Source organism: Leptonychotes weddellii, chromosome 10, assembly GCF_054177405.1.
Source record: "Leptonychotes weddellii isolate Sample4059 chromosome 10, ASM5417740v2, whole genome shotgun sequence".
In the NCBI taxonomy this organism is placed as follows: Eukaryota; Metazoa; Chordata; class Mammalia; order Carnivora; family Phocidae; genus Leptonychotes; species Leptonychotes weddellii.
In genome coordinates this window covers 1,420,649-1,436,254 of record NC_138378.1, presented here as the reverse complement: position 1 = coordinate 1,436,254, position 15,606 = coordinate 1,420,649, and the positions used below count along the sequence as shown (strand labels likewise).

At 68.5% G+C, this 15,606-nt stretch overlaps 1 protein-coding gene across 2 annotated transcripts in view; it reads right to left on the bottom strand.

Moving 5' to 3' along the window:
- Nucleotides 1–15,606, bottom strand: part of LAMA5 (laminin subunit alpha 5) — a 51,010-nt gene that overhangs the window by 9,724 nt on the left and 25,680 nt on the right. The window contains exons 12-50 of one of the 2 annotated variants that reach the window (XM_081832468.1): nucleotides 14,750–14,890; nucleotides 14,530–14,667; nucleotides 14,297–14,431; nucleotides 14,087–14,221; nucleotides 13,876–14,013; nucleotides 13,461–13,513; nucleotides 13,123–13,228; nucleotides 12,960–13,012; nucleotides 12,749–12,854; nucleotides 12,277–12,376; nucleotides 12,010–12,166; nucleotides 11,740–11,878; nucleotides 11,405–11,547; nucleotides 11,221–11,327; nucleotides 10,968–11,121; nucleotides 10,370–10,530; nucleotides 10,153–10,261; nucleotides 8,716–8,813; nucleotides 8,435–8,636; nucleotides 8,206–8,332; nucleotides 7,568–7,707; nucleotides 6,803–6,918; nucleotides 6,417–6,628; nucleotides 5,846–6,050; nucleotides 5,483–5,627; nucleotides 5,159–5,299; nucleotides 4,884–5,045; nucleotides 4,553–4,654; nucleotides 4,366–4,449; nucleotides 3,482–3,712; nucleotides 2,849–2,962; nucleotides 2,502–2,629; nucleotides 2,242–2,322; nucleotides 1,831–2,045; nucleotides 1,506–1,606; nucleotides 1,178–1,358; nucleotides 944–1,093; nucleotides 316–467; nucleotides 136–246 (exon numbers count right to left, since the gene is read on the bottom strand). In XM_081832468.1, the coding sequence (XP_081688594.1) occupies nucleotides 136–246; nucleotides 316–467; nucleotides 944–1,093; nucleotides 1,178–1,358; nucleotides 1,506–1,606; nucleotides 1,831–2,045; nucleotides 2,242–2,322; nucleotides 2,502–2,629; nucleotides 2,849–2,962; nucleotides 3,482–3,712; nucleotides 4,366–4,449; nucleotides 4,553–4,654; nucleotides 4,884–5,045; nucleotides 5,159–5,299; nucleotides 5,483–5,627; nucleotides 5,846–6,050; nucleotides 6,417–6,628; nucleotides 6,803–6,918; nucleotides 7,568–7,707; nucleotides 8,206–8,332; nucleotides 8,435–8,636; nucleotides 8,716–8,813; nucleotides 10,153–10,261; nucleotides 10,370–10,530; nucleotides 10,968–11,121; nucleotides 11,221–11,327; nucleotides 11,405–11,547; nucleotides 11,740–11,878; nucleotides 12,010–12,166; nucleotides 12,277–12,376; nucleotides 12,749–12,854; nucleotides 12,960–13,012; nucleotides 13,123–13,228; nucleotides 13,461–13,513; nucleotides 13,876–14,013; nucleotides 14,087–14,221; nucleotides 14,297–14,431; nucleotides 14,530–14,667; nucleotides 14,750–14,890 (5,273 nt within the window). The remainder of the gene's footprint in view (nucleotides 1–135; nucleotides 247–315; nucleotides 468–943; nucleotides 1,094–1,177; nucleotides 1,359–1,505; nucleotides 1,607–1,830; nucleotides 2,046–2,241; nucleotides 2,323–2,501; nucleotides 2,630–2,848; nucleotides 2,963–3,481; nucleotides 3,713–4,365; nucleotides 4,450–4,552; nucleotides 4,655–4,883; nucleotides 5,046–5,158; nucleotides 5,300–5,482; nucleotides 5,628–5,845; nucleotides 6,051–6,416; nucleotides 6,629–6,802; nucleotides 6,919–7,567; nucleotides 7,708–8,205; nucleotides 8,333–8,434; nucleotides 8,637–8,715; nucleotides 8,814–10,152; nucleotides 10,262–10,369; nucleotides 10,531–10,967; nucleotides 11,122–11,220; nucleotides 11,328–11,404; nucleotides 11,548–11,739; nucleotides 11,879–12,009; nucleotides 12,167–12,276; nucleotides 12,377–12,748; nucleotides 12,855–12,959; nucleotides 13,013–13,122; nucleotides 13,229–13,460; nucleotides 13,514–13,875; nucleotides 14,014–14,086; nucleotides 14,222–14,296; nucleotides 14,432–14,529; nucleotides 14,668–14,749; nucleotides 14,891–15,606) is intronic. The other variant, XM_081832469.1, reaches the window with a different exon arrangement.

Here is a 15,606-nt window from a genome sequence, read left to right as displayed (position 1 = left end):
GCCCCGGGAGAGGGGCCTCTGGGGGTTGCAGTCTACTGAAGGGGAAGGGTCCCAGGGAAAGGGGCTTTGGAGGGGAGGAGCATCCCAGGGAGCTTTGGGGAGGGGCCTCCCGGGCAGACATCCCCAGGGTCCTGCCTGGCCGTCCAGCCTCTGTGCGTCCTGTCTGAGGCTTGAGCTCTGCTGTTCCAGGGTCTCCAGCTGCTGCACCGTCTCGTGGCGGAGGCCCAGAGGGCTCTGGAGCTGCCTCTGGGGAGGACGGAAGGTGAGAGCCCGCAACCCGAGAGAGCAGTGTGGGGGGGCCGGGCTGAGAGGTACCTGCAGGTTGGCGACGGAGGCGTTCAGCCTGTGCAGCCGGGCCCAGGCCACGGAGCTGGTGTTGATGCTGCGCAGCAGCTCCCGGATGGCGGGGAGGAGGGCGCCAGCCCACTCCAGGTCGTCCAGGAGCAGGACCACACAGTGGTCACACACTGCGGGCAGCACAGGGGGTCAGTGCAGGGCTGGGGAAGGACTCACGGGGTCAGCGCGGTGGGGATGGGTCGGCCAAGGGTCATGGAGTTGGCACGGGAATACTGAGCCAGGCTGGAGGTGACAAGGTTAGTGGGAGTCAGAGGTAAGCATGGCCTTTGCAGGATCAATTGAAAGGTCAGCATGGAGATCAAGAAGTCAGTAGGGAATGGGGCAGGTGCCAGGAGGTCAGTATTTAAGCTCGGGGTGGGTCCGGGGGCGGTAGGGGTCAGCTGGGGAGTTCTGGACTTGGGAACTGGAAGGCGGGAGTGAGGTCAGCGTGGAGCCCAGGGGTCCCTGGGAAACATGAGAGGGAGCTGAGGTCGCAGGGTGTCTCTGGAAGTGGAGATTAACAGAGGGGTCACCAGGTCATGAGGGCTGGGACTCACATGCCCCCAAGTGCACCCAGAAGGAGCAGGCCTAGGGCACAGCGACGCACCTTCACAGTGGACGCCATGGCCCCCGGACCCGCCAGGCACCAGCACCTCGTGCTGTTGGCTGCAGGCGTCACAGCGCTCCCCACTGAGCCCGGAGGGGCAGGTGCAGTGGCCCGTGTGCACGTCGCAGTGGCCCCCCTGGCACTGGCAGCCTAGGTAGGGGGAGGGGCGGGGTGAGCGGCTGGCAGGGGTCCCAGGGCGCCGGCCACCCCACAGCCCCCACCATCCGTACTCACGCCGGCAGCCCCGCTCAGGCAGCCCCCAGTGGCCAGGGGCACACTCGCGGCACTGGGGCCCTCCGGCCCCCGGCCGGCAGGGGCACTGCCCAGTCTGGGGGTGGCACTCGGAGCCCTCCGCGGCTGGGCCACAGGCGCATGGGCGGCAGCCCCCACAGTCCTGGAAGCCGAAGTATCCCTCCTGCGGCACAGACTGCGGTCAGGCTCCGCCCTCCCCGCCCGCACGCCCCGCCCCTGCCCGGAGGCCCCACCTCCAGGCCCCGCCCCGCCCCCTGCCCCAGAGGCCCCACCCCCTGCCTGCAGGCCCCGCCCTACCAGGAAGCCGTACCTGACAACGGTCACAGCGTAGCCCAGTCACGCCTGCCTTGCACAAGCAGTGCCCACTGTGGGGGTCGCAGGTCTCTGTCCCGCATGCGGAGCAGTCACACCCTGCAGAAGGGGTGCTGTGACAGTGGCCCTGACGCCCCTCCCCTTCCTGAGCTCCCGCCCAACGCGGACCTCCTCCGCCCCACGTCCTTCGCTCTCGCTTCGCTCTCCCGGGGGCATCGCCCGCCCGGCCCCCACGCCCGGCCCCCACGCCCGCCGGGCCCTCACTCTCCCGGGGGCATCGCCCGCCCCTCCGCACGAGCTCCCGCCCGCCGCTCCCCGCCTACGGGTGCAGTTGCCGGGCACCAGGGCGTTGCCGTAGAAGCCGGGGGCGCAGCTCTCACAGCGGGGCCCGGCGGTGTGGCGCAGGCAGCTGCGGCAGGCGCCGGTCAGGGGGTCACAGTCGCTGAAGAGCAGGTTGGGGTCGCCGTTGCCGCTGCAGTCGCACGGCTGGCAGGAGCTGCCCAGCACCAGCGGGTTCCCGAAGAAGCCGGGCGCGCACCTGCGGCGGGGCGCGAGGGCGCGGTCGGCGGCCTGGGTCCCTCGGCCCGCGCGCCCACCTTCCCGCATGTGCACCTGCACGCTCGCGCACCCGCCCGCCTATCAGCACGCCTGCCCTCCTGCCCGGCCGCCCCGCACCCCACTGCCTGCCGGGCCTCCTGCGCCCCCCCGCCCCCCCCGCCGCGCCCCCCGCTCACCGCTCGCAGGAGGCACCCGCGTAGCCGGGTTTGCAGAGACACTGTGTGCGGGCTCCTCGCAGGACGCAGCCCACCGCAAAGCTGCAGACACCGAGGGGCTTCTCTGACAGCTGCACGCCGCCCGCGGTCCCCACCTGGCCAGCCCACCCCAGCTGCTCTGGCCTCCAGAGGGCAGTGCTGGCCCAACCGGGTAGGAGATGATGACCTTCCCTACCGGGGCTGTAAGGGCATCTGACCTTGGGGGGGCTGGCCCAGCTTACTTGTTGGAAGGCACTGCGAGGGGGCAGGGGCAGCTGACACAGGGGGCCATCGGGTCCTCAGACCCACTGCGCACGAAGCCAGCCTGGCAGTGCTCACAGTGGTCACCTTCAGTGTTGTGCTGGCAGCCCTGGGGCAGAAGGGACGGGTCAGCACTGATGGTGGAGGCTCTGTTTCCCATTAGCTCTCACCCCAACCGTGCCAGGGACTCTATGCCCAAGGCCAGCCAGTGCCCCGCCCAGGACACCGACCTTCCCCCGGGACCCCAGCGTATCCGTACTACTGGCCCAAAGGCCCCTGGTCTTCCCTGTCTTCCCTAGTCTGTGTCTGGGGTGTCTGCCCTGCTCACCATGCAGACGCCCGAGCCAGGGAGGCAGCGGTCTGAGTGGCCATGGCACTGACAGGGGACACAGCGACCCAAGAAGAGACCTTTGATGTCCCGGTAGTAGCCAGGGGCACATTCCTGGGGCAGAGGCACCCGTCGTCAGGAAGGAAGCAAGGCCAGCCCGAGGCGCCGGTGAAGGACCATGCTCTCAGACCCTCAGAGGTGCTGGCCCTGACCGGCTAGACACACAAAGTCAGAGCCCCCAAAGCCATGCAGATGCCCTGGCTCAGGTGACAGCCCCCCCCATGTGGGCCAGGGTCGCCTCTTTGTCCCCCAGACACCTCTTCTGAGCGGGTGGGCGTTCAGTCACAAAACCCCTCAGATGAACAAGCAAGTGCACGAATGTGAGACCCGGAGGGAAGGCAGGGTGTGGGTAGGCGGCTGATGCCTGGCTGGACCGGGCGGTGAAGGAACACAGAGCAGCTGGGTGCACGGGGGGCCAGGCAGGGACACAGGTGACAGTGCAGGGGCAGACAGATAAGCCAGCGGGCTGGCCCAGCCCGTGGCGGGCAGGCAGGGCTGCGGGAGGACGGTGCCCAGCGGGTGAGGGAGGAACCGGGGAGACAGAGCGGGGGGTGCCCACCCCCACCACCTCACCTGGCACGAATCTCCACGGTAGTTGGCCGGGCACATACACAGCTCCACGTTGCTGGCCGGAGGCCCCCCGCCCACCTCGCCGGCCACCTCCAGCCCCACGCTGCGCAGGGAGACGGCCGAGGAGGTCTGGGAGAACAGGGCGTGGATGTGCAGCCGCTCCAGACTCGCCAGCACCATCATGAGCTCCTCGCGGGACACGGCGTTGTGCGTCTCCGTGTGCCGGAAGGTCCCCTGCGGGCCGCGGCGGTGCTCAGGGTGGGGGCGGGGTGCCTCGGGGGCTAGAACAGCCCACCGCCCGCGGGGAGTCCCACGCCTGGGCCCCTCCCTCACACCCGGCACGAAACCAACTCCAGACGCATTAGGAATTCAAACACACACAGAAGATGCTTTAAGCTTTTGGAACAAAGCACAGGTGTGTACTTTCTAATCTCGGAGAGACAAAGACTTCCTTCAATAAAACAAAAACACCAACCGCATGTGAAAGATTGATAAATTTGAGTAAACACCTGAATTGCTGTTCATCAAAAGACACTTTAGGGAAAGACCAAGACTACGAGCTGGGAGAAGAACCGCGGCTCCCAAGGCGGACACGGGGAGGGGAGGCGGCAGGAACTACACACAACTTCTCTAAAAAGGTAAGGAAAGGCCACAAGCGAGCGGAAAGCACAAGACAGCTCACGGAGGGAACTGCAGGGCCGTGAGCACCCAAGCAGCTGCTCACGCATCTGGGGTCAGGGCTCCGCGGGCCAGCACGTGGCCGGGAGCGCTCCTAGGCCCCGTTTTCCGTCCTAGAGGGCAGGCACGGCAGCCTTCGGCCCCTTTGGCCCCCCTGGGCTGTGCCGGGCTCCCAGAGGGACCTGGGTGCCCAGGCCAGCTCCGCTCACCTCCACCAGCTGCAGTCGTCCGTGGTGAACGTGGCCGGGTGCCGGGTACATTGGCTCCAGGAACGTGATGCTCATCTGGTTGCCCTGGGGAGGTGTGTGGGCAGATGAGGGCTGGCAGCCGGGCTGCCCGCCGTCCTGCCTGGCTGAGCCCACCTGCCCACCCAGCCACATCCACGCCGTCGGCCACCTGCAGCACCACGTCCGGCCTGCTTTCTGTGGGGATGAACACGTCTCCACGCTGGGCCTCCGAGTGAAGTTCGTAGCGGAGGGTCCCACCATAGGATGACACCTGGCGGCAGGGCAGAAGGTTGTGACCCGGCCAGACCCTGATCATGGGCCCAGAGTCGACAGCAATGGTCTTGGGCATCCCTGGGCTGGGGGCCGGGCTAGGCCTGGGCACCCTCACAGAGTCCCCATCCCTCCCTGGACAGGCAGCCTTGTTGTCGCCTTCCCTCCACCTCCAGGGGGGCCTGGACACCTTCACAGTGCCCGCCCCAGGGCCCGCCTGGCCGGCTCACCCTGTCCCCCAGGTAGGAGGCTGGGGCCTGCCAGTACAGCTCAGGGAAGGCCTCGAAGCCGCGCCGCAGGTCCGCGTAGAGCAGTTCTGCCTCTGCCCGCAGCTCGTGAGGAACCACCTGCCGGTCGCTGCTCAGCAGCGTCCAGCCCTCCATGTCCACGTGCTGCAGGCACACGGGAGGAGCACCGACGTGAACACCCAGGGCACGCTGACAGGGTAACGTGTCCCCTCCCTGAGGGGGCGCTGCCCTCGGTCTGGGTCCCACTGCCCGCACACCTCACGGCGGGCGTGGGCCGAGCCCCTGCAGCGCTCGGTGGCCCCGAAGCAGAAGCAGCGGGTGCAGCCCTTTGGGTTGGTGGCTTCAAGGGAGAAGGTCCCAAGGCGGCACTGGTCACACCGAGGGCCCTGCACGTTCTCCTGGGGGCGGGAGGGTAGGACGGGTCAGTTGGCCGTGCGCTGCAGGGCCCGACCCACCCTGGCTCGTTGTCACCCCCTCCCCATGGGCTGACCCTCCCCAAAGCGTCCAGGAAGCCCCAGGGGTCCCCAGAGGCTTCCGGCGGCTGAGGCGGCGTGGAGGTGGGGGGCCCGCTGACCTCTCACCTTGCAGTGGCACTGGCCTGTGAGGGGGTCACACATGCTGGGCATGGAGCCTGCCTCATGGCAGTCGCAGGGGCGGCAGCTGGGGTAGCCATGGAAGCCAGGAGCGCAGGAGTCACAGCGGCGCCCGGTCACATTGGCTCTGCACCTGCCGGAGGGAGGTCAGTGGCTGCCGGGCCTCCCCTCCACCCCGGCCCCTCAATTTGAACTGAGACTGCAGGGCCCCCCCCCGAGGCGGTGGACCCCCAAGACGTACCCCTCCCCCAGCCCCACCCCCCGAACTGGACAGAGTGCTCTCGGGGGCCATGGCGCCCCTGACTCAGGGCCAGCCCAGGGCCACGGGGACAGCCCCGCTGCCCAGCTCACTTGCACTGGCCACTGTCCACATCACAGGTGGGGTCGGTGAGCTCCTGGACACCAGGCCCCGAGCAGTTACACTCCTCACAGCCCACCAGGGGGTGGCAGCCGAAGCTCTGGGGCTGGCAGACCACGCAATCTGGAGGGATGGTGCGTGGCGGGCAGACACATCGGCCCGTGAGCTCGTCACACAGACGGCCTCGGCACTCGCAGGCTGCGGGGAGCGTGCACGGAGGGGGATGAAGCCCTGTGCCCCATCAGAGGCCCTGGCTGCAGCCCGGGGGACGCACCCGCCCCCACCCCGGCGCAGTTTCACCCAGCTCCAGGCCCCAAGCCTCAGGCAGCTCCTCTGATGTGGGCTCAGTTGCCCAGAAATGCCGTCCGGTCCCTGGCGTGTGACGCCCTGCAAGGCCTGGGCCACCAGCTGCCCGAGGGCCTGCAGACAGGGGCCGGCAGGGTGGGTCTGCCAAGCCCTGGAACTTCCTCCTGGCCGCAGTAGCCATGCTTCCTGCTGCCGGGAAGCCCCCTGGGGATCAGGTACCACCCCCTGGCTGGTACTCCCGTGGGCTCAAGTACTCACGCCTGCAGCTGGGGAAGCCCCAGTAGCCAGTGGCACAGCGGGAGCACACACGGCCGATGACGTGGGCCCGGCAGGGACACTGGCCCCCAAAGGGCTCACACGTGGGGCCTGTGGCACCCATTTCGTGACAGCCGCAAGGCTGAGCCCCGTTGTTATAGAAGAGAGAGAGAGAAGAGGCAGCGCCACGGCAGAAGGGGGACGAGCTGGTGGGGCTGTGGTGAGAAGCAGCTGGTGAGGCCAACTCCTGGTCCTGAGCCCAACCCCCCCGGCCCTGCCCCAGACCCCCCCTGCCCGGGGGACCCTGCCCTTGCCCGGAGTCCCCCCCAACCCCGCCCCGGGGACCCCCCCTCGGCCTGCCCCTCCCCCCTCCCCCGCCCCCGGCCCACCTGATGTGGTACCCATGGCTGGCACACTGGCTGATGAAGTCATAGGATTTGTCCAGGGGCTCCTCTCGGAGATAGCTGGAGCTGTAGACCTCCTCAGGGACCACCAACACATACTCCTAGGGGATCAGGGCCTGGTGACCTTCCCGTGGGCCCCGGAGAGGACCTGGGCTAGGGAAGTATACCAGAGCCTGCCAGCCAAAGCACATCGCCAGGGTCTCTGTGACTGGCCAGGGTCCAGCCGGACAGCCAAGACAGTAGTGCCCACGTCACACCCCAGCCTGTGCCCCAGCAAGGCTGGCAGGTGCTGGGCCCCCACTGGGCTGCTCAGAGGGAGGTCGGCTTCTGTGGCCTAACGGAAGCTTGGGGGCTGTGGGGAGTGCCCGGCCTCCTGGTGCCCCCTCCCATCCTTGCCTGCCAGACATATCTCTGCCCTCCCTCCCCATCTGTCCAGGCCTCCTCCTCCAGGAAGGCCACCCTGACCAGCAGGGCCCCAGGGGACTGGTGGACCACATCTCGGCTCTTAGGTATTCGCCCACACCACAGCCTCACAGCTTGGCCTGGAGGCCCCTGAAGGCTGCTCCCCGGCACCTGGCATGGGGCTGGGCCCAGCCAGATGGGGGACGCACCCGGGCTGGGTGGCCGATGGCGTGACAGCTGGGAGGACGGCTGGTCCCTGAACAGGGTCAGGACGTCCACACCCAGAGAGGCTAGCCCCACGTCAGGCCCCGAGAGTTCCACGTGCAGACATGGCAGCCTTGGACTCACCAACCAGAGCCACCGGCCCTCAGGCACCCTCATGGTCACGGTGAGCTCGCTGTCAGTCACGTCCAGGACGGCCTGGCCCTCACACACAACCAGGGTACGGCAGCCGTAGGCGTGCGGGCAGAAGCTGGCATTGGCATGGCCTGGGGGGAAGGAAAGGCAGGTCAGTGTGTCCCCCACACCCCACGGGCCAGCCCAGGGCCACTCCTGGAGTCAGCGGGGAGGAAGAGCTACCACGGGACAGTGCCCCGCCCGCCCAGGAGCGTGCATCTGTGACCCGCCTGAGGACGCCTGGCAGGGCCCACTCACGTGACACGAGTCAGGGGTGGCCACGCACAAAGGCCACTGGGTGCAGATCCCTGAGCTTGGCCCCGCGGAAACAAAACACACACACACGCAGGAACACAAGTACCATCACCGTGTGTCCCACGGCGAACCCTCAGTTACCCGTGTATGTGACGGGGTGAACCTTGACTCCTAAAATGGAGTCGGGAGCGGAATCTGGGGCTGCCATCTGCGCTGGGCCCGGGGCCCCCGTTCGAGAACTGACGGCAGGACGGATCTGTCCACGGATTGTGACGACCACCACACGGTGCGGCTGTGTGAGGAGTCCGCCCCCACGGCCCCCCACGGCCACTCACCCTGCCAGACCCGGCCCCCGCTGATGAGGACCTCCACGGGGAAGGTGGGGTGGTTGGGCTGGTAGCCGTGCAGCACGAAGGCGTAGCGGCCCAGGGCGGGCACCTGGGTGGTGAAGACCACGGTGCCCTGCGGGGAGCGAGGGGCTCTGGTGAGAGGCGCAGGGGTGGGGACCCAGCGAGGGGCAGGGCCTGGAGTCCTGCCCCTGTCCCCCCTGGCCCGGGCCCTCACCTGGGGGTGGCGCAGCAGCGTGAGCTCCACATCGGGGTCCACGGCAGTGGGGGGCCGAGGCTGGGGCCCCGATGGGGGTGCGCTGGGTGTGAGGTCCTGCGAGTGGACCAGCGGGAGGCCAGAGGGCAGCGGCAACACCTGGCAGTCCCTGAGGATGATGGGCTGGGGCGGCTTCGGGAAGCGAGAGAGCAGGCAGGTGGCACTGGGGACGAGCGTGGAGGTGAGGCCCTGCAACCTGGCGGGCGTGCCCCTCCGGCTGCCCGGGCCCCTCCCGCCCGCACCTGCTGGGGCTGAAGGCACCGTGACTGCTGACGCAGCGGACCCGGGGCTCCACGAACTCCACGCTGAATGTCTCCATGGGCACCAGGGTGACGCTGTGCTGCAGACAGATGACCAGGCGTGGACGTGGAAACGCAGGCCGGGCCCCTCCCACGCCCCTACATCCGACCTGCGTCCCCCTCTTTGCACCAAGTCCCTGCCTCCTCGGGCTGCTCGAGCCCCAGCCCTCAGGTGCAGTTTCTGGGCCAGGAGCACGTCTCAGCTCTCCTCACCGCCACCCACCCTGTCGCTCCAACTCTACACGTCGGCCACCGGCCTCCCCTCCAGCTCCAGGGAGCCGGCACGGACAGGCACTGGGCGAGCACGGGCTCGTGCGCGGGCTCTCTGCCCCGTGCCGTCCAGCACGATGTAGGTGCGTGCGAGGCAGATATGGCAAGACCCAAGGCGTCAGAACTGTCTGGAAACGCCCCACGGGGAAGACCGGAACGCCGCGTGGCCGACCTGGCGTCAGCACGAGACGCAGCACGGAAGCCTGGCCTGTGGGACGGGCTGGGGAAGCGGCTGTCAGAGCTGGGAGGCAGCCACCGGGGACCGCGGGGTGTCGGGGGGCGGGCGCGTGGCTTCCTGGCCTGGGTGCTGGGGGCGGGGGCACGCCGGGCATGCCCGTGACGTGGTTCTGTGGACACTTTACAACAAGCCAGGTGCCCGCCACAGGGCTGAGGGGAGGACGGGCCACACGTGCCCGACGCCACTGAGTCGGGCGGAAGCGGCGGGGTCTGCGCTCTAGCACCGCGGGTGGGACGCACGGGCTCCCGCGAGCCTGAGCGGCGGGCGGCCGCGGGCGGCTCCTTCCGTCTGCAAGTCTCTCGTCAACAGTGATGCGTTTACAAAAACAGGTGCATCGGTGATGCATCTGTGAAAGGCTCGAGGGAGGCAGACGTCACTCGCTCGGTCCCGTAGCGAGTGGATACCTCCTGTGGGCTCCGGGCGTCAGACGGGTCTGCAGGGGCCCGCCTCGCCGGACGCAGCCCTCAGAGCGCTGACGAGGGTCTAGCAGCAGGCTAACCACGACGCCGACGACCCCGCCGAACAACCCCTTCCTCCCACCGGGGTGTTCTCGGCAGTTATCCCATGAAGCGGCCCCTTGTGAACATGGTTTTCTTCTGCCCCAGCTCCGATCCATCACACGCCCCCCTCCCCGTGTGGAGAGCGGAATGCTCTCCAAATAAGTCCGTATTTTGTGCCCACTGGGAAAAATACCCCACCCTGCAGGTGAGGAAGGTTCCGGAAGAAACGTGGGTGGGCGCCCAGTAACGGTGCTGCTGCTGACGGCCCCCTGGGCTCGCCACGCTTCCACCACGCTGCTTAATGTTGTCCGAAGGGCCTGACGCCACGGGGGAGTCCCGGGGGCCTGCGCCGCAGAGGGCTCAGGGCCTTACCAGGAAGAAGCGCGCCTGCTCGGCCGTGAGCCGGACGCTGGCCTCCGTGTCCAGGTGGAAGGCAGCCAGGTGGTGCTGGGTGTCCAGGGCAGCGCCCCGGCACAGGGTGCTGCGGGATGGGGGCAGGGCAGTCAGCGGGGAGGGGGCGGGGCAGCCCTGGGGCCCGCGCCCTCCCACACAGCTCCCCCGCCCGGAATCCTCGGCCCTCCCTGCACACCTGTAAGGGCAGGGGTGGAGAGTGAGTGCCCCCTGCTGCGGGGCCCGCTGGGGGGTGTGCACGGCCACGCCCACCTCCTGCTGGGTGTCCTCACTGGCGTACTCCACCACCAGTGTGTACTGGCCCGGCCGGGGCACTGCCACCTGAAGCTGAACGTCCACCTGGGGGGCGGGGGGAACGTGACCAGAGGCCCCAGCCCAGGCCCCCATGTCCTCCCCGGACACTGCTGGACACGGCCCTTACCACCCTCTGCTCCCACAGCCTGCCCCCCGGTGCCAGAGTCTGTGCCCCCGCCGTCCTTGCTGCCCGGGGCACCCCTCCAGGACACCCCCACGGCCCCCTGGCCTTCCAGCCTCTGCTCACTCCGAGCCTCCCCCGCCTCGCCAAGGCCTGCTGCCCAGAGGCCTAGCTTGGGTCCTCGGAGCGAACCGGAGGGCAGGGGTCACTGACACCCCATCTACGAGTGAGGCCCCAGGTCAAACCTGTGTCCTGTCCTGGCAGCGTGGACCCCACCCCGTCCCTGTCCTCCAGGCCAAGGACAAGCCTTCCCCAGGTCCTGGCCCTCCTTGCCCCTCCACGAGGTCCCAGGGACACGCACGTCACTGCCCAGGCAGGCGGCCAGAGGCGGGTGTGAGGGGCTGAGCCGCTCCGTGGGGCAAGGCCGGGGTAGGCTGTTGTCATGGCGACACAGGGCCTCGGGTCCAGCAGCTGAGGGGAAGCCATCCAGGGGCAGGTGGGTGTAGAGGAGGCAGCTGGGGTGCGGGAGGGGCGACACGACTGTGGTCAGCAGGGACGAGTGGCCCGCGGCCCCGGGAGGGTCAGGCCCCCCACCCTGCCGGGCCGGCCCTCACGTCTCCCCGGAGCGCTGGGCGGCAGGCCGGAACGTGCAGGCCTCGGTCACCCGCAGCTGCAGGAGCGCAGCCTCGTAGTAAGTGCTGGGTAGCAGAACCACGTAGTCCTGGCGGGCAGGGGGAGAGGTCGGTACGCTGGCCCTCTCCCCGGGCCCGCTTCCAGCCCGCTCAGCCCCCGCCTCACCAGGAGCACCCCTTCGGCCTCCACGAGCAGGGCCCAGGTGCCAGGGTTCAGCACAAAGGGCCCCCCGAGGCCCCTCTGGGGCACAGTGACAAAGGCAGGCTCCGTGCTGGGCGCGAAGGCGACGGGCTGGCTCTGCTCTGTGCCTGGGGACACGGAACGGGAGACTCCTAGACTCCCCACCCACCGGCCACCCTGGGCGGCAGCTGCCCCAGGGCCAGGGTGCAGGCTGGCCCCCCACCCACTCAGGGGTCCGAGGTGGGGCTGGGACGAGTGGAGGGGGGCAGGGGCGGGTCAGGACGGGCAGTGGGGGAGCAGGGCGGCCCCCAGGCACTCACAGTTGCTGCAGGTGGCAAACCTGCCCTCTTCCTGCACAGAGACTCGCCCGCTCACACTGGTGGGCCCACGGTTGACGTAGCGGAAGACGAGCCGGAAGAGGTCGGGGGAGGTCACGTTCAGCTTTGCCACGATCCTGGGCTGGGGGGGAGGGGCACGGAGAATCAGGGTGGCCCCTCCCTGGCCATTCCCAGCCCGCCCCCCTTCCCGGCCACAGGGGTGGGGGTGGGGGGCGTGAAGCCAACATCAGGGAGGGGCAGCCCCTCCCCCACCTGGATGAGTGTCATCTGCGCATAGCCCCTCCAGCTGAAGCTCTCGAACTCGAGGGGGTTGAAGCCAAAGCGCACGGTGTGGCCGTCGGGCGTGGCCGCCTCCTCCAGCTCCAGCCGCAGGTCGTGCAGGTCAGGGAGGTAGTGGTCTCGCGCCGGCCTGGCCAGGGCAGGGGTGGTCAGGGGCAGCCCGCAGGGTCTCTAGCACTCTAGCAGGTCAGCTGCCTTGCCAGCCCCCTGCCCCCCGGCCCCGGAAGTGGGGGCACCCACTCGCTGCAGGTGAGGCCCTGGGTGTTCGGGCGGCACCGGCAGGCGCCCGTCCTCGGGTCACAGCCCTGTCCTAGCGCCCCACCGACGTCACAGCGGCAACCTGCGGTGGGAAGGAGCAAGGTCAACGGCTGGCCCCCACCCAGCCCCGCCACTCTGCCCACACTGGGCTCCGGATCCTGCTGCGGCCACCCAGGCCCCTGGGGCTCTGTCCACTCTCTGTGGAGAGCAGCAGGGGCTGAGAGGCCAACTCCTACTGACCACCAGGGGCTGCCCGGGGCTTTGGACAATAACCAGACCCCGGGACTGATCAGAGATGTCTGCCAGGGGCGCAGGAAGGAGGGGAGGAAGACCAGAGCAGCCCCTCCCTCCCGTGCCCAGCACAGGCCTTCCCAGACCCAGGCGCCCGCCTCACTCGTCCCTGCCTTGCCTCGGCCTCCCCCAGGACGCGGGCTGAGGGCTGCCGGGCACTTACTGCGGCAGCCGAAGTAGTCGGCCTGGTCCAGCCCGAAGAAGCCATCCCGGCATGCTGCGCAGGTCTGGCCACACACGTGAGGCTTACAGGAGCACTGGCCGTCGCCCTGCGGCCGAGGGGAAAGGTGAGACCGAGCTGGGGGGGAGGAGGGGGGGTGCGGTCTGGCCATGCCTGCCCCACAGCCCCTGGGCAGCTCGGCCCTCAGACTCACCGGCTGGCACTCGGTAAGTCCGCCCAGCGTGCCCCGGGGATCGCAGCTGCAGCCTGGCGGAGAGCAGAGCGGGCCTGGACGCTGTGGGGCCGGCCCTCACCTCCCGGCGCTGCTCCCCTCCCCCAGCACTCCCACGCACTCCCCCCCGACCCCACAGACTCACGGGTGCAGCCCTCAGGGTTCCTGGGACTCAGCCCCCAGAACCCGGGTTTACAGCGATCGCAGCTGGGCCCCTCCACATGGGCCCGGCACGTACAGGGGGCCTGTGCCTGGGAGAAGGTGAGACTGAGGGTCAGGATGGGTCCCTGCCCTTCTACCCTCAACCCTCAACCCTGGAGCCCCGACACGGCCCCATCTCTGGCATGTCCCCGGAACGGGGACAGAGGACCAGCCAGGGGACCAAATGGGCCCGGAGGTTGCCAAGGCGACAGAGCGGCCGGGGAAGTGACCGTCTCCTGGAAGTGATGGGCTGACCCCCACTGAGGGCTGACCGGGACTTACCTCAGGAAGGCTGGGACTGGCCGGGGCCAGGCCGGCAGGATGGCAGGAGCCAGCTGTGGAGAGACCCGGCCTGCGGTCATTTCTTGGTCACTGACTCCGATGGCCAAGGGCCTCTGCGGCCCGGCCCGGCCCCGTGGCTGCGAGGGAGCCGGCCGGTGTGCCTCCCACACACGTGGGCGGGCGTGAGGCCATGGGCTGTGCCTGCTCTCTCTGGTCCCCGCGCCCTCCCCCACCGCAGGGCACAGTCATGACCACGCGACAAGCACGCGTGGCCTGCAGACGTGTGTGTGAACATGGACTGTGCAGACAGCTCTGGGAACACGCGCCTGCCTGAAGCCCATGAACACAGGCCGATGGGCCTGCACGAGGAGGACAACCGCACACGGAGGGCACACGCGGCCCGCGCGAGGCTCACCTTCACAGGCGGGGAAGTCGTAGGCGCCGGGAGCACACGCGTCACACCGCAGCCCTGTCACGCGGGGCCGGCAGCTGCACTGCCCGCTGCGGGGGTCGCAGGCCGCGTGCAGGGAGCCCTCGGCGGAGCAGAGGCAGGCTGGCAAGGACGGCAGGGTGTGGGCCCGCGGTGAGGACACGCCCCCCGCCCCGCCCCCCGCCCGGGCACTCACGGCCGCAGTCGGGGAAGCCGTGGAAGCCGGGGCTGCACTCCTGGCAGGCGGCGCCCGCGTAGCCAGGGCGGCAGTGGCACGTCCCGCCTGCCCCGCAGAGCTGGTCCAGGGCGCCGCGGGGGTCGCAGGTGCAGGCTGCGGGTGACACGGGGTCAGGCCCTGGGCACTTGGGGCGGGCCCTCCTGCTCCCCGCCCCGGCCCCCTGCTCACCGCGGCACTCGGGGTAGCCGTGGTGGCCCGGACGGCAGCGGTCACAGTGAGGGCCGTCAAACTCGGGCCGGCACGGGCAGTGACCAGCTTCGTCGCAGCCCTCGGGCAGGGTCCCTGCAGGGCTGCAGCTGCACACTAGGGAGCGAGGCAGCACACAGGGCCCCCTGAGCCAGGCGGGCCGCGCCCCGGGCCCCACGCCCGCCCACCCACGCCCGCGGGGAGGCCTCGCTCACACTGGCAGAGAGGGAAGTGGTAGTAACCCGGGGCACAGCGGTCACACGCGGGCCCCTCGAAGCCCTCCCGGCAGGTGCACCGGCCGGAGTCTCGGTCACAGTCCCCGTCCACCACTCCAGGGCTGGAGCACTCGCACGCTGCGGGAAGGGATGCGTGCTCAGTCGCAGGGGGCATGGGTGCCCGGGGTGGGCGCGAGGACGGGGTCGGGGCTGCACTCACGCTGGCAGCCGGGGCCATAGAAGCCTGGGGCACAGAGCTCACAGTGGGCGCCCTGGAAGCCGGGTTTGCACACGCAGCGTCCCAGCCGCGGGTCCTTGCGGCAGGCGTTGCCCTGGGTCCCGGCCGCGCTGCAGTCACAGTCTGGGGGCAGGGAGGGGGGTTTCAGACGCCTGCAGACCCCAGCCCTCCCGCCAGAAACCCTGCCCACCGCAGACTCGCTTCCTTACACTTCTATGCTGCGCTCATACAGAGCTAAAAGACAAAAACCCCAGAAGGCAGAGCCGACGTCTCTGGAAAAGTGTGTGCAATGAAACCGGGGCGGCTAAAACTACGAGTAGTTGTTTATGATGTGGCTACTAAGTCAACTGCAGGCGTTGATACAACCGGAGAAAATGTAAAAACAAAATCATAACAAAGCAAAAAGAGACTCATAATCTTTATAAATAATTCTGCAGCTTGGAAAACAGGAGCGGAAGTGTGCTAAATGTCTTAACTTACGCATGAAAAGAGGTCATGAATACTGTTCGTTACTTATAGAAAAGTATGGTTTTTTTTTTAAATTTTATCTATTTAAGAGAGAGAGGGGCGCCTGGGTGGCTCAGTCGTTAAGCATCTGCCTTCGGCTCAGGTCATGATCCAGGGTCCTGGGGGGTCGAGCCCCGCATCGGGCTCCCTGCTTGGCCGGGAGCCTGCTTCTCCCTCTCCCACTCCCCCTGCTTGTGTTCCCTCTCTCACTGTGTCTCTCTCTGTCAAAAAATAATAAAATAAAATCTTTTTAAAAAAAAGAGAGAGAGCGCACGCAAGCACAAGCCCCGTGAGGAGGGGCAGAGGGAGAGGGAGAAGCAGACTCCCTGCTG